The following is a 17362-nucleotide window of genomic DNA, read 5'->3' as shown; positions in this document are numbered from 1 at the left end:
AAACTCGAAGCACTGTAGTTTAATTTTTCAAAATTAGATTCGTAGGTACTTCATTTCGTTAGACAAGTCATAATTTCATGATACAAAAAATAAATATCCTTCCACAGTAATTAGCTTTACAATCTTACAGTATTTTGATCACTTCTGCTATCAGTTTAGACAAATATTTTTTATCCTTTAGATGAAGGCCTAAAGGCGGCCGAAGTAATTTTGACAGTTTGCAACTGAAGATTCCATAGTCCTGTCAAAATTTATTGAAGTTTTTATTCTTAACCAAAAAAATTATACAGACCGTAGGACCAATTTTCAGTTTATGTAGCGACCTCGTAAAACGGTTTTGCTATGGTGATCTTACAAAAATCTAATTGGGTACACTATTAGTATTTTCAAAACACCTTTACCAATAAAAATGTTGTACTTCATTTTATGATGGCTATTGTTAAGTAACGTGAGTTTATTTATTTAATAATTACTCTTTTTCGGCGCCTGACCACCGCCCAAATAAACGTATATTACATAGAATTCTGATGGACATAAAATAAACCATTTCCATTAAAGACAAAATAGAAAATCCTGTGAAGAGTCCAAGAAGTCCACCAAAATTTGAAATAAAGTCGAGGGGTCCATATAGTTCGTTTCTTTCTGAAGTTATGAAACTCTCAGATTTAAAGAAGAGAGTTAAAGTAGACAAATGTGAACTGAAATTGTATTACATATTCAGAATATTCTTACCACTAGCGCAGAACTGATATCATATTAACTCACTTGGCAGAAACACGAGGTAGACTTCGTCGAGCAGAACCCATATTTTTCCATTCATAATTTATTTGTGAAGTTTCGACTGCATAAGTTAAGTCAGAACAAACAGATAAACAGTTACAGTCAAATTTCTTGAAGCTCTTTTCGTCATCAATCTGAACAGACAAATGAATTTCGTGCATCACACCTGCAAAAAGATAATAGAAGGACTTTAGTAAAACTGCTTTTTAAACAAATATTACCTTCGGCAATTTTCATACACTCTATATTACCAGTGCCACAAATCTTTGTTCCATTTTCACCTAAAACAAACAAATTTAGCGCTATGTTCTAAACTTCACATACAAATTTTACGAGGCATATAGAAATCCACACAACCGCACATCTCTAGCGTATAGTTGGTTAAACATTCCAAGTTGCAGTTGGATGCGGTATAATTTTTGAAATATCTCAACTCACGTTCAAATGAAAAGAAGCACTTTCGTCGTTCTGACTTGTACCCTTTTACCCTATTGGAAGTAGTGATCATCACCGGTTCAATAGCTCCAATAACACTTTGGTCGAGAGGTATTCTAAAATATTTTTGACTGGGGCGAGGTATTGTCATGGGGGTATGTAGTATAACCCTGTATCCTTGAAGAGAATCTTTACAAGCATAATCTAAGTCTTCGTTTACTGTTAAGATGGTCAAAGTGAGTCCATTTTTAGCGCCTGCTAAGTATGCTCGTAAAGGATAAGGACTTAGCCCGGCACTTTCAGAGTAACCCTCTTGAAGACTCCAAGAAGTTCTGTTTTGCAAGTTGAGGTTTGATCTCCGATGATAATCGTTAAACGATAATCTAAAATTATGTAAGGATATAATCCTATATTAACCTGTTATGACAATATATTTACACAGTGTCTTTATAGATCTCCTTTGCTTCTAGAATATTGAAAGTATAACAAACTCCCTCCTCAGTAACGATCGGTACAAAAAATTCAGCGCACTTGTCGGTTAAGCTATCCAAAAATGAACAGTTTAGAATTTGAAACTCTGGAGTAACGGTTCTGAGAACATCGTAAAAATCGTCGGAGAAAGTGTCGTTGTTAGTATAATTCAGTTCTGGATAGTGGTTGCAAATGAGGGACATATATTCAAAACGGGCTTCGCTAAAAGAAATTTCATAATTTTCATTGAACAAGATGTTGGCCAACAATTTACTCAGAAAGATTTAATGGGATTCCATCCTCCATATTCTGCATTACTTGGGTAAAATTAAAAATTTTTTGGTTCGATTTTGCTTCAGGACAGATTGTTACGGCAGGAAAAGGAATTTGGTATATTGGTGTTAGTGTGTTGGCAAAGTTAACGATCACTGGGCTTCCCTCCCACTTTTTGTAGACAGCCCATATTGAAGTAATGCAAGCAGCCAAGCAAATTACAAAAACAAGAAACCACCAAATTCTACAAAAATATCACGTGCGATTAACAAAAGTTGATACTAGACGAGCAACGTATCGTTCTCAGCCCTAGTTACGTGTGCGAATCGACGGCGAAAACTGATTGCTTGTCTATCATCAAATTGAAGACGTTTTTAGTTGCTTGAAATTTATTATGACTAGATAGTATTGAACTAGCAACTTACCTTTCGACGACATGCCTGTTTTTCTCACCAAGATATTGAAAACCGTGAACACTTGTATGATTGCAGTATTCACGAAAATGTATACGGAGATTCTTTTTGAAGGTATCTTTCATTTCTCTTTCTGCTTAGTAAGCCAATATTCCCACAATACTGAGGAAAGTATTGTGCGGAATGTAATTTATTCGTTTGTAATGAAGGTATGAATGATTATATTAAGTAAATAATAATCAGTTAATTAAATTTAATGTGACTACACCCTTAATAACGTGTTACGTGTTCGTGTACTGCACATAAATTTTAACTTTGTTCATTTTTAATACCTGGGGGTTTTACTTAATTCATCTTAATAATTGTGCAACAACTTTTTCAACAACAAATTAAGTTACAATTTTGAGAAGCAAATATTCGTAAATTTAATAACTACCATAAAAACTAATATTATCGTAATACGTTTTTTTAAATTGCTAATACTACAGTATTTTTTATTTCAGACTGCATCGTAACACCCATGTTTAAATTAATGATTTAAGTCCGGAAAATGACACTTTGCAGTATCATGTCCGGTAAAAACCTTTACGGGACTCAAATGAAATAAATCAATAAACAAAACTAATTATTACTAAAAAAAATACAAAATTAAAAAAATTATGGTGTCTTTCTGACGATTTTCTTGGAATGAGAGAGCTTCATTATTTTTATACAAAACATGTTCCGGAATATTATAGATTGTTGTCATTTTGTCTCGGAAAATTCATCAAACAAAACAATAGAAACAGTTAGAGGCTAGCGTTTCATAGATGATTATATTTCCAATTAAAAAAAAAATGTTTTTCAAATTTAGACAATAATTTAGTGCCTGCAGTATGAAATAAAACTCATTACGACATACGTTCGGTAAACTTTTGCAATAACTCGTCTCAAAATTACTGACTTGGCTCCTTGGTCACCTCGTCCGTAAATATTTCGACTTGTTACTGTAAAAACGAGTTTACCGGACTTATAACGTAAATTATTATATCGCTACTTCTAATTATTAAGTAAATTTTCATAATTGCAGAGTTACTAATATATCGTTTTTACTTCTTGAGCGTAAGCTAAGGAAATATTGTAATCGAGTCTATCGGGTGACTGGCTACTTTTACATTTTCTTAGTATGTCATGACCTCCATAATACAAAAATATAGATCTTCCGTTTCATTTTATTTTATTGATTAAATCAGAAACTACAAAATCCAATGCTTTGAAACCTTGCATATGTTTTTAAATTATCATAAGCATGGTAAATTTTTATTCAAAATATATATTTGTTTATCTCCCCCAAAAAATTGATGACGTCACCACAAAATTTTACCGAATAAATCCTAATGTTTAAAATGTGCAAAATATATTAGTCTATACTTATGATTTATCATTGCATTCGTATTTTTAGATTTGCTTATACAGGGTGACTAAAAAAATTAATTAATACACCCAACTTATATGTATTATTAATTAACTCAGAAACTGTCAAACCGAATGCTGTGAAATTTTGCAGTTGTTTTGAAGTTATTGTAGGCATGGTAAATTTTTAATCAAAATACACTCGACCCCAAAATTAACCGGACTGCAAAGTAATTTACAGTATGCGTACATAAGTAAACATGTAAAATAAAAGATGTAGTAACGTTTTTAGGTGGTATCGTGTTAAATGATTTTTTCTCGCAATTTTTTTGAGCACCTTCGTTTAATTTGTTTCATGTCCTTTATTAGTTATTATTGATGTTTGTTTTGTGGTTTGAAAGTTGGCTCAAGTAGGAAATATGCGGTATTAAACCATGATTCTACCCGGCAATTTTGCAGTTTTGCCAGTGTGAGATTTATAGAAAAAATATTTGAATTTTAAAAGATTCATTTTTATTTTGTTAGAAAAGTCAAATTTTTATTTTTTATGTCACGTGATTTGCATAATGGTATATATTTTAATATTTAATTACATTTATTATTGAATTAAATATCTGCTGTTATATTAAAAAAAAAATGGTCTAAGTTTAGACAGTACTTCACTCACTGTCGGAATCGTGACGACTGCATGCTTATTATGTTTTTTTTTTTTGCAGCAGATTTCAAAGCTTTCGGTTTTGTAGTTCCTGAGTAAACCAATAAAATAAATTTCCGCATTCATTATTTTTTTGAGTCACCCGGTATATGCAAATTCAAAAAATATGAATGGAATGATACATTACAAGTACAGACTCATCCTATTCTGTATACTCTAGATAGGATTTATTTTTGCAAACTTTTCAGCTGACGTCATCAGTTTTTTGGAGAAGGTAACCAAATATATTTTGACTAAAAATTTATTATGCTCTTTGTAACCTTAAAACATCTGCAAGATTTCAAAACATTCGGTTCTGTAATTCCTAATTAAATCAATAAAATACGTTTACGCTTTTATTAATTTTTTTGGGTCACCCAGTATATGCAAATCCAAAAAATATGAATGGAATGATGAATCACAAAAAAAGACTCACCATATTTTGTACATTTTAGATGGGATTTATTCAGCAAAATTTTGTGGTGACGTCATAATTTTTTTAGGGGGATGAGTAAATACATTTTGATCAAAAACTTACCATGCTTATGATAACTTTAAAACATCTTCAAGATTTCAAAGCATTCGGTTTTGTAGTTCCTGAGTAAATCAATAAAATAAATTCACGCGTTCATTAATTTTTTTGGGTCGCTCTTTATATGCAAATCCAAAAAATATGAATGGTAGTGATAAATCACAAGTACAGACTCATCATATTTTGTACAGTTTAGATAGGATCTATTCGGCAAACTTTCAAGCTGACGTCATCAATTTTTTGGAGGGGATAAGCAAATATATTTTGACTAAACATTTAATATGCTCTTTATAACCTTAAAACATCTGCAAGATTTCAAAGCAGTCGGTTTTGTAGTTCCTGATTAACTCAATAAAATAAATTCACGCATTCATTAATTTTTTTTTTAGTCACCCTGTATATGCAAATCGAAAAAATTGAATGGAATGATAAATCACAAGAAGAGACTCACCATATTTTGTACATTTTAGATAGGATATATTCGGCAAACTTTTGAGCTGACCTCATCAAGTTTTTGGAGGGGATAACCAAATATGTTTGGACTAAAGATTTATGATGCTCTTTATAGCCTTAAAACATCTGCAACATTTCAAAACATTCGGGTTAGCAGATTCAAAATTAAATTGCAAAATGTTGTTTTATAATTTGGACGAACTATCGAAACCTGGCGATTCCGTTACTCTTATAGTTAGGCCTTCTACTTAACAACCGGAAAAAAATCCCACCAATTCTAAAAAGAGGGGAATACGACGACCTTGTCTTTGAACTCTAGTGATCTTAAACTTAATTCATCACATTCAGAAATTATTTTAGTGCGCGAGTGTTTCCCAAGAATGACAGTATACGAAATGAATGAAAGCGACAATACAGGAATCGCTGAACCGTGTACAAAGAGTGAAGAAGGATTCTGGCATAATGTGAGAAAATATTTAAGAGAATATGCTCAAGTAACAGGTCTCCAGGGATTCCGGTACGTTGCTGAAAAACGTTCAATAACTGAAAAGTGAGTGACTGTTTATATCAACAATTTTTATCTGAATTATCGTGCATTTAAGGATTATTTGGAGTTTGGCTTTGATATTTTCATTAGGTGGTTGTGTGTATATGATTTCCGAAATTCTGGATAAGTATGAGAGTAGTCCAGTGGTTCTCAGTTTTGCGGCTGAAAATATACCACTATTTGAAATCCCCTTCCCTGCTGTTACTATTTGTCCACATATAAAATATAATACACAGGTCTTCAATTACACCGATATCTTTCATCGGTTAAAGCATGACGAATCAGTGGACAAAATGAAGTGAGTAATTTAAAAATTTCAAGTTAAAAATAGTAGATTATACATCGAGGGAGGGAAATGCATGATTTTTCCTGAGACAGCGCTTGTAGTCAGAGGGTGAAGCCTTCGGCGTTGCCGCCGAAGGAATAATGGTATTTGGCTCCTGAGACGTATATACAATTTTTTGCATTCGCAGAGACTCCTACACAGTCCTTCAACTGAGAACAGATGATGTGATTGTAATAATATAATAGTAACCAGAATAGCCGTCATGACAACAACAACAACAAAAAAATAACAACAACTGTAATTTTTTTTCGATCAAAATGCAAAACGAAGATCCGCAAGAAATTCGTGATGCTGGTGAAGCTGCTGTACCGAATTTGCTGCCTCCTAAATTAAATTTTTTATGCATTTCTTTCTCTAGGGTACAAATATTCTATTTCTCTCCCTACAGAGCAAATGTTGTATTTCTGTCCCGATTTTGCCGTCATAGAAACCGACTTTTACTCCCGCGAGTACAACAAATTCCTTCACAGTTAGTTGTGCTTTCTATAAAGTTTAAATTTAATTGGTTGGTTGTTAGGAAAAATCACTTAGAAAACACTGACAATTTCAAAAGCATACAAATCGATTGTGACATTTTGTGCCAACAAGATCACTGACAGGTAAATTATTGTAATTAAAATTTCTCTAATTTCTTTCGGTCTAGTTAATAAAAAGTAATATATGATAGGTAGATATATGGACGAGAAATACATATATTTCGAGGACATGAGGTTCGAGAGTTAACTTAAATTGGGGATTCTAGCTCAAAACTTAAAAAAACTTTGTATTATGCCAAAAATATGAGCAAATAACACACTTGTCAATGAAAGAATAACAAGCGATAATACCAGCCGAGATTGATAATTGTATTCCCGCACTATAGTCCGGCAATATTTTGGTTAATGACCGTTGGAGCCGTATCGAAAATGAGTAATGCTTGCCGGAAGTATAAGAAAATTTACGAAAAATTGTATCGAAAACTTCAACATTATCACCAAAAAGAAAAATGTTCAATCTTTCCCCAAAAATATTTATTTTTTGGTTTCTCTCTAGATAGATTTGTAGATATGCGTACATTAATTATTTTTTCGGCGTTTTGTTATAATATTTGCTTTAGTGAAAATTTGTGTTTAACTGATTATTTCTTAATATATAGCAATATTTATCTTGTGTGTAGTTTAACGATGTTTCACCATCTAAGTGTTGTCTGTGATGACATACATAATACTTATAAATTTGAAAATAAAACCCTGGATAACGGATTTTTTGAAACCATACACGAAGTAAGTGCAAATTAAGTAGGTCTGGTTGATATTATTTCACCATTTTAATGGCATGATCGAATGAACTGAAGAGAGAATTTTAATAATTATTATAGTTTACTAGATACTAATACTCCAATGATGTATAATCTTATATACATTTTACATATATGTATTGTATTCATGAATCCAATGCCAATAAATTGTAAAAATTCCAAATAAATTCTCAATATATATTCTAGGATAAATTTTAAAATTTTCTTTTACAAATTTTACATTTTTTCCGAAAATTCGTATACATCATTACTACACCACTGGAAAAATGCATATAATCACAAATAAAGTACTTGGAGTAATATTCCTAGTCGGGTTATAGACATATGTATATGATTTCCCATATTTTACACAGAGTTAACTTTTTCAAATCATGTTATCAAATTCTTAGAAGAACAATTGAATGATGAATTCTGATTGCTAATTTACCATGAGCATCATGACAAGCAGTCGTCTGATAAATTTTTCTGTCGGTTTTATAGTTTACTGTAAAATTTTGTTGTATATTTTTGAATTTTTTGCTAAAAATCTGCACATATACACCCAAAACTAAAGGTCGTTAATTAATAAGTCACAAGCATATGTGCAGTGTATTTTACAAATTTTATAGAAGATATTTGTCAAAATTTTTAGATGGCGTCGTCAAGTTTTTGATAGGACAAACAGATAAATTTTGATTAACGATTAATTGTGCTTACCATATCCTGAAAAGGTTTGTAAGTTTTTAGAGCATCCAGTTTTGCAGTTTCTTAATTAAAATCTAAAATGTTTTTATCAACTTTGACTTTTTTTCCAAAATTCTAGATGTCTGTGGCGAAAATAGTGGCTGATTTATAAACCTCGCGTTTTAGAAACATTTTTGTTGGGAGGGAACAGAAATAGACAAATATTTGTTACCGTTTTATCATATAGGTGCTTACACGAAACTTGCTTAAAACAATTCTAAAAGTTCGGTATAATCAGCTCTGTAATTTCAGGGATCATTTGTCTAATAAAACCAAAAATAGACGATAGAGAGACGGAACCGTAAAGAGAACATTAAATTAACTCTTCTCGGGATGACTTACAGAGTTTTTATTAATAGCTAAAAGTTAATTAATTTTATAACAGTTTAGTTTATTTTAGACTAAAATCAAACCAGCGGATATGTTTTCATTATGTATTTATCAGTCAGAAAATAATTGTGAAGAATTATTTACACCTGTTATTACCGATACGGGATTATGTTATTCGTTTAACATATTAGGACGAGAAGACATATCTTACGACCACGTGTAAGTTGAACCTTGCTTAAAAATGTTTATAAATGATTATTTGTAGGTATAACTATGCACAATATTATCGCGTTCCTCACAAAATTGCAAAGCATTTTAATTGGAGATCTGGATACGAAGAAAAGATCGGTGTCGATGCGTATCCTAGAAGAGCGATAATGGCCGGTTATGACCATGGACTTCTAGTATATTTGAAGTTTAATGAACAAATTAAAAATCCAACCTGTACTGATTTTTTGCGAGGATTTCAAGTAAGTATCTTACTGTTAAAGGTTGAAGAAATATGAAAAACCAAATTCTCCAGTTCAATCGATTTTATCATATATAATTTTATATAATCTAACACAAAGTTATAGTTTGGCTAAATATTTAACATACAACGTAGTTCATTTAATTTACCACGTATTTTTCCCTAAGATCTTATTACAGAAATATTTTCCCACATAATAAATTTAACCTTCAAAATAGGTACGTGTTTGCAGACTATAAAATAAAAAATTAGTTTGGCAACAGTGCAACGAGAAGATTACTATTATAGTTAGATTTTTACGAAAATGCAGAAATTAAAAAAAAATAAACATCTAGTCACACTATAGAGTTAAAAAATTGGTCTAAAGAGTTTAGACAGTACTTCCCTCGCTGTCGGAAACTTGACGACTGCATGGCTATTGTGTTTTTTTCTCATTACATTTTTGTAGTGGGAATTTAAAATTGCGATGACGTCATCAACATTTTTGCAAGGACACGGATATCAGTTGGGATAGATGTAGTGTAATACTAAGAATAAAATTATTGTATTCCCAAATTTTCGGGAAAATGAATTGGGTCGTTTTGAATATTGATTTTTTATAATCAATAAAATAACGAAACAATTTACTCACGTATACGGCAACTGAAAATCGTTTATGTATAAACATTCTTAATTTAAGATGACAAGCGTAACAGCATACGTGAGAGCCAAACAGAGAAACTGTAAACAAAACGACCATCGGTTTTATTGCTTCGACTTCCGCTTATTATATAAAACATTGGGTTTTATTTTAATTCTTGACGGTGAAATTCAGAATTGGTTGATTATAAACATGTCTATTTCACATTCGCGGAACCAAGTGAACAAATGCAGGTCTGTAATGTTAAAGTCGATGTAAATAAGCGTGCTACCCTTATGTTTCAACCGAGTTTTTCCTTTAACAAATTTTGTGTCTACCAAATTGGGTTGGTTGGGGTGTAATACTAATAATAAGTGTTACCTTTAATTTAATCAATAAAATAAATTGACTTCATTAATTTTTTTTGAACCACCTCTTAACAAAATCTAAAAAATATGAATGGAATGATAAATCACAAGTACAAACTCATCATATTTTTTGCATTTTAGATAGGATTTATTCAGCAAAATTTAAGGGTGACGTCATCAATTTTTTTAGGAGGGATGAACAAATACATTTTGAACAAAAGTTTACCATGCTTATAATAACTTTAAAATATTCCCAAGATTTCAAAGCATTCGGTTTTCTAATTCCTGATTAAATCGATAAAATAAATTCACGCCTTCATTAATTTTTTTGAGTCACCCTGCATATGCAAATCCAAAAATATGATTGGAATGATAAATCACAAGTACAGACTCATCATATTTTGTACATTTTAGATACGATTTATTCGGCAAACTTTTGAGCTGACGTCATCAGTTTTTTGTAGAAGATAACCAAATATATTTTGACTAAAAATTTATTATGCTCTTTATAACCTTAAAACATCTGCAAGATTTCAAAGCATTCGGTTTTGTAGTTCCTGATTAAATCAATAAAATAAATTTACGCATTCATTAATTTTTTTGAGTCACCCTGTATATGCAAATCGAAAAAATTTGAATGGAATGATAAATCACAAGAAGAGACTCACCATATTTTGTACATTTTAGATAGGATTTTTTCAGCAAAATTTTGTGGTGACATCATAAATTTTTTAGGGGGGACGACCAAATGCGTTTTGATCAAAAATTTACCATGCTTATGATAATTTTAAAATATCTTCAAGACTTCGAAGCATTCGGTTTTGTAGTTCCTAAGTAAATCAGTAAAATAAATTTACGCTTTCATTTATTTTCTTGAATCACCCTGTATATGCAAATCCAAAAAATATGAATGGAGTGATAGATCACAAGTACAGACTGATCATATTTTGTACATTTTAGATATGATTTATTCGGCAAATTTTCGAGCTGACGTCATCAAGTTTTTGGAGGGGATAAGCAAATATATTTTGACTAAACATTTATTATGCTCTTTATAACTTTAAAACATCTGCAAGATGTCAGAGCATTCCGTTTTGTAGTTCCTGATTAAATCAATAAAATATATTTACGCATTCATTAATTTTTTTGAGTCACTCTGTATATGCAAATCCAAAAAATATGAATGGAGTGATAAATGACAAGTACAGCCTCATCATATTTTGTACATTTTAGATATGATTTATTCGGCAAACTTTCGAGCTGACGTCATCAAGTTTTTGGAGGGGATAAGCAAATATATTTTGACTAAACATTTATTATGCTCTTTATGACCTTAAAACATCTGCAAGATTTCAGAGCATTCGGTTTTGTAGTTCCTGATTAAATCAATAAAATATATTTACGCATTCATTAATTTTTTTGTCACCCTGTATATGCAAATCCAAAAAATATGAATGGAGTGATAGATCACAAGTACAGACTCATCATATTTTGTACATTTTAGATATGATTTATTCCACAAACTTTTGAGCTGACGTCATCAAGTTTTTGGAGGGGATAAGCAAATATTTTTTGACTAAAGATTTATGATGCTCTTTATAGCCTTAAAACATCTGCAACATTTCAAAGCATTCTGGTTAGCAGATTAAAAATTAAATTTCAAAATGTTGTTTTATAATTTTGATTTTTTTTTCAAAAATCTGGACGTTTCGGGTGAAAAGTCGATTCAGAGTTGTAAACTACATGTGTAGGACTATGTTATTTTATACAATTGAAAACCCATTTACTATGTACAATTTTGAAGTGACGTCATCGCATTAGTGGTGGGGATGATTAGACAAATTTTGGTTAGCGTTTTACCATCTACATGATATTCTTAATATAAGTACAAAATTTCACAACAATCGGTCGAGTACTTTCGGAGATTATCTGTCTAATAAAAATCCGGGACAACAGACGGACAGACGGACGGACAGACGGACAGACGGACAGACGGACGGACAGACGGACAGACGGACAGACAGACGGAAATGGGAGACCTATTTCTTCGTCTTCTAGGGGTCATGAAAGATCGAGAAAACGTAAAAGTAGAGAGTCGGCCGACGGACTCGATTACAATACTTCCTTTGCTTACGCTCGGGAAGTAAAATGAGACAAATTTGTTTACATTTTCATTTCATTTAAAAAAACGTTTTTGAAATTGTGAAATTGTCCTCTATTTGTGAAAAATAATGGAAGAAATAAGAAGCATAGCCTCTAAAGCGAAAGAAACGCTCCTGCCCACAAAGTCCAGAAGTTTATACGAAGGGAAGTAAGAAAATTTGCACTGCAACGAAAATTTTAGGGCAGCAAGTTGTTCTGGAATTGACACATCCAGCCACTGCACAAAAGAAGAACCACAAATAAAACATTGCGGGGGGGCATTGCGAACAATACCAGTTGTGTTATTACTATTAATAATTATTATTATTAGGTTTTTTTGTTTAATTTGAATAAATTATTGACATTGACAGGTGGCCTTTTTACTTTATCATTATGGTACTAGTCCATAATCTAATAAATTTCGGCTGCTAAATATTACCATAACGACAGTATTATCATGCAGTCGGCCATAGTAGCTATTTATGTTACTATAGTATATAATGCATAGATTTAGTGGACGCGTCCTTACATGGCCGAGCGAGCGAAGCTGATAAAAAGGCAATATGCGTAGTATTAAAAATGTTAATGTTAATAGATCGGAAGAATGTCACGTAGACATTTGTTTGAGTCGCCTCAAAACAGATGACTAAAATTGTTCACAAGCCTCAATTGAACAAAGTATAATGAATTTTGTTATTATATTAATTCTTACTTACTTTTTTCGGACACTCCGTATAAGCAAATCTAAAAAATATTAATGCAGTGAAAAATCACAAGTATTGACTCATCATCCTTTGCACATTGAAGACAGGATTTTTTCAGCTAAATTTTGGGGTGACGTCATCAATTTTTTAGGGGGGATGAGCAAATACATATTGATCAAACATCTACCATTTCTATGATAACTTAAAAACATTTCCAAGATTTCAAAGCATTCGGTTTCGTAGTTCCTGATTAAATCAGTAAAATAAATTTAAGCATTCATTAATTTTTTGAATCACCCTGTATAGGCAAATCCAAAAAATATGAATGAAATAATAAATCACAACTATAGATTCATCATATTTTGTACATTTTAGATAGGGTTTATTCGGCAAACTTTTGAGCTGATGTCATGAATTTTTTGGAGGGGATAAGTAAATATATTTTGATTAAAAGTTTATCATGCTTGTCATAACTGTAAACCATCTGCAAGATTTCAAAGCATTCGGTTTTGCAGATTCAAAATTAAATTGCAAAATGTTGTTTCATAATTTTGATTTTTTTCCAAAAATCTGGTCCTTTCGGGTAAAAACTCAATTCGGAATCATCAACTACATGTGTAGGACTATGTTATTTCATATAATTTAAAACTCATTTACTATGTACAATTTTGAACTTACGTTATCGCATTAGTGGTGGGGATGATTAGACAAATTTTGGTTACCGTTTTACCATCGACATGATATTCCTAATATGTATAAATACAAAATTTCGCAACAATCGGTCCAGTACTTTCGGAGATTATCTGTCTAATAAAAAACAGGAACGGCAGACAGACAGACGGACAGACGGAGACAGGAGGCCTATTTCTTCGTCCTTTAGGGGTCATGAAAGAACGAGAAAACGTAAAAGTAGAGAGTCGGCCGACGGAATCGATTACAATACTTTCTTTGCTTACGTTCGGGAAGTAAAAAACAAACGTATTTTCAATAGTTTTTAGGAATCGTGTATCCTACTTACTGACTGAACCATAAAATCTGAAAAACAAGTTTCAAAATTAAAAAAAAAAATTTAAAGTTTTTTTCTTACACATTACTACCTATGTATATTCTACTTGTAGGTTTTAATTCATAGCCCTTGGGAAGCACCTCTCCTTCAAAAACATTCCATTGTTTTGACTACCAATAAAACTGCAGTAGTTGGTGTTGAAGCTGAACTTGTTCAAACTTCAGTAGATCTGATAAAATATAAACCAAATAAAAGAAAATGTTACCTGTATTATGAAGGCTCTCTGAAACACTTTAAAATTTATACTCAGTCCAACTGTGTACTTGAATGTCGAACTGATCATGTCTTGAAACAATGTGGCTGCGTTGAATATTTTATGCCGAGTAAGTATAGTGTATATATTTACAGATACAATTTTGTAGAATTTTTAACAACAGGGAATAATACGACTGCGATTTGTGGTAATTCTCTTCTCGAGTGTGCATTAAATGCTGAAAGTGAGAATAAGCTCAAGATGTGTGTAAATCTTTAATAATTATATTTGTAATTAGATGATTTCATAGAAGTACAAAAGGAATCTAAGATAAAAGGATATGACTATTGTGACTGTAAACCTGCGTGTTCAAGTTTGAAATTTAGCGCAGAAATCTCGCAAGCGAATTACGATGAGGAGAAGTTGCTGAGAAGACAGGGACTAACGGATATGGAAGCAAAAGGGTATTTAAACGGTTTTGACAATTATATGGAAAAACATTTACATTTTAGTACGGCTTGGACTCTTTTGCATATTTATTTCAAAGAGGAGTACGTTACAGCATTGGATAGAAATGAACTGCATGGTATCTCTGATTTAATATCCAACTTCGGAGGCGTTTTAGGACTATTTACGTGATTTTCATTGCTTTCGATATTTGAAATCCTTTACTTTTGTTCTTTACGTATTTTCTGCAATGAAAGATTATATGGAAGTTGGTCAGGTCCTTAAAAACTAAAAGACGAAATGACACTCCAAGAAATGTATGAAGCAACTGTATTACGACAATTTTCTTTCATTTAGAATGATAGTATACTAATCATTATTTGTTGTTTTATAAGTTTGATGTAAAGCACCTAATTAACTAAATTCTTTATTTTTAAGTATGTAAGTATGAACAAAAATATGGAATATTTTAAATTTTCACAGACGTTCCTCAAATGCTCGCTTGGATTTAAATCGAGGCTGTATTGTGAGCAATCCAATTTTTTAATTTGAACCTCGTCCAGGTAAGAATATTTTAATAAAAAAGTAAAACACAAATTATTACTTGAAAAAAATGGTTAAAACATATAATATTAAATGTAGTTTTTTTTTTCACAAATAAGAATACAAATTAAATATGTTTGTTCTTAAACAAATAATAAAATTCTAAAAAAAAAATGTAATCCGTTTAGTTACATTAGAAAAAGATTTATGAAATGATGGGTTTCATAAAAATCTTCTGCGACAAATTCTTGAATTACTAAGTAGCCAAAATTAACTTCAGTGATATTTTTCTCATTAAGGATGACAAATATACAAGGTGACTGCGAAATACACGCAAAAAAAAAAATGGGGAATAGCTCACAATATGATTATGTCACTGGGTAAAATTCACGGTCCTAAGTAGTAGCAGTGTCTAGAAAAAATTATTTGAAATTCAATGTAAATTGTTGTACGCGCCGCTGGACTGTTTTGTGACCTACATAATTACTACAATGAATGGAACAGAGCGAGTCGGTTAAAGAACCAAAAAAGTTACTTTATCAGGCACTTTTTTAATCGCAACGTGAAAAACACGAAAAGGGCCAGTTAGCATCGAGCGGTCGGTGAAATCGGTTTATGGTGCAGTTTTCCCATGCAGATTGTGTCGATATGGTAATGGGTGCATCAGTGGTACAGCATCTCCGAGATCATGGTACCTTCAACCTCAAACTCACGATCGTGGCCGTGATAGGACAGAAAGAAGAAGTTGGATTTTCACAGCTTGTAGTGCATCCTACATTAAAAGAATACGGCCACATCCATACCATGTTGACAAAGTACAGGGTTTGGAGCCCGCTGATTGTCCACCTTGTGTAACTCACTTTTTGTCCGATGGAACTCCACGTAGTCGTCAACAAGTACGATTTCAAGAGACGGTTTTCGATAAATGTGTATCAGTTGGATGAAACAGTTCGTTTGTGGAAATCAACAGTGTCCAGAAATTATCGAAGATCTTCAACAAGTGAAAGTGACACCCGCTACTCCGGTGTTTTTTTACCTATCAACAAACCTCTTGCGACGCTCTGACGCCTGTATTGCTAGTCAAGGACAACATTTTCAACATTTCTTGTAAAAAGGTAGTAGCATTCTAAGTTGCTCTTATTTCTGTTCCAATAAACAATGTAAAATCGTTGTGACAAGGACCAAACATCCGTCAGAATCAAAATTACCAAAAAACTTTCACACTGACCTTTAACGATGAATGAGTAAATGAATGAACGAATGATAAGCAGCAAAAAGTCGGTTTTACTTTTAATTGAAACTGAAAGTGTTTAGGTCGTTTTTATTCAAACGTTTTTCCAACTCTGTTTACAAGGTGGCTCAGTGCCTTCGTATCGAGGGTGGTTCATGGGGGTTTTGCCCCATTCGATTTTTAATTTCTTTTTTCTATATTTCGGCTCTACTAGGGTGGGGGATGCCGTGGTTAAAATATTTGCACTTATTTCGCAGTCACCCTGTATATATATCGTCTTTTTCGTTGTAATTTCTTAAGTAACTTGAGTGATAAGTCATTTCATTACCACTGTATCTAAAATTTGGGTAATAGACCGTTTTTAATCTTCTTTCTTGAATTCAAATTATACACCAATTGCACCAACTCTTTTGAACTGTGCCCTGAACACTGTACCGTGAAAAACATTGTCGGTAATCTAAATTTTGTTACACATAAGAACCTTTGAATATTGTCACCAGTGGCAGTTTTTCTCCATTTGCATTTCCATGGTCTGATACTCTCTTTGTACTATTCTTTTCCTGGACCGGACTTATATGTACTTTCTCAAAATTCTTTTACTTTTTCACATCTTGTAACTATATCTCCCACACTCAAACAAGTATTTCTAAATAGAATGTCTTCATCTGCCCTGCGTAAACGTGTCATTTTGCCACCTCCTGTTTCCAAAATAGTATTGTTTTCATTATGTTTGTATTTTTCCAATTTACCAGTGTTTCCTTTATTGCCCATGGATATAATTTTTTGTAGCAGCTTTGACTCTGTTGATTTTTGTCTACGCTGAATTTTTCTACAAAAGAGAAAATTTTTAGCAATGTTTACTGGTAACCCCATAAAATAATACTTATTTGTGTC

The 17362-nt window shown here is 32.0% G+C and overlaps 2 protein-coding genes across 2 annotated transcripts; one reads left to right on the top strand and one right to left on the bottom strand.

Moving 5' to 3' along the window:
* Nucleotides 1–372: 372 nt before the first annotated feature.
* On the bottom strand, nt 373–2497 carry LOC135133116 (pickpocket protein 28-like). Its single transcript, XM_064061381.1, has 7 exons — nt 2385–2497; nt 1961–2203; nt 1654–1908; nt 1114–1598; nt 1002–1061; nt 766–946; nt 373–698 (listed from the first exon to the last, which is right to left on the bottom strand). Exons 1-7 carry the CDS (start codon nt 2495–2497, stop codon nt 470–472), a joined length of 1566 nt encoding a protein of 521 aa, XP_063917451.1. The 3' UTR covers nt 373–469.
* Nucleotides 2498–8777: 6280 nt separating this feature from the next.
* LOC135131595 (pickpocket protein 28-like) lies at nt 8778–14886 on the top strand. The gene is made up of 6 exons (XM_064059405.1): nt 8778–8905; nt 8952–9156; nt 14107–14377; nt 14417–14491; nt 14546–14711; nt 14760–14886. The coding sequence occupies exons 1-6, from the start codon at nt 8778–8780 to the stop codon at nt 14884–14886; spliced, it is 972 nt and encodes a 323-aa protein (XP_063915475.1).
* Nucleotides 14887–17362: the final 2476 nt, after the last annotated feature.

This window comes from Zophobas morio, unplaced genomic scaffold, assembly GCF_036711695.1.
Source record: "Zophobas morio isolate AGI-343-1 ecotype UQ-CSIRO unplaced genomic scaffold, CSIRO_AGI_Zmor_V1 ptg000021l, whole genome shotgun sequence".
Lineage (NCBI taxonomy): Eukaryota > Metazoa > Arthropoda > Insecta > Coleoptera > Tenebrionidae > Zophobas > Zophobas morio.
The sequence above is the reverse complement of the archived record's forward strand: the minus strand, read 5'-3'. Positions and strand labels throughout refer to the sequence as shown.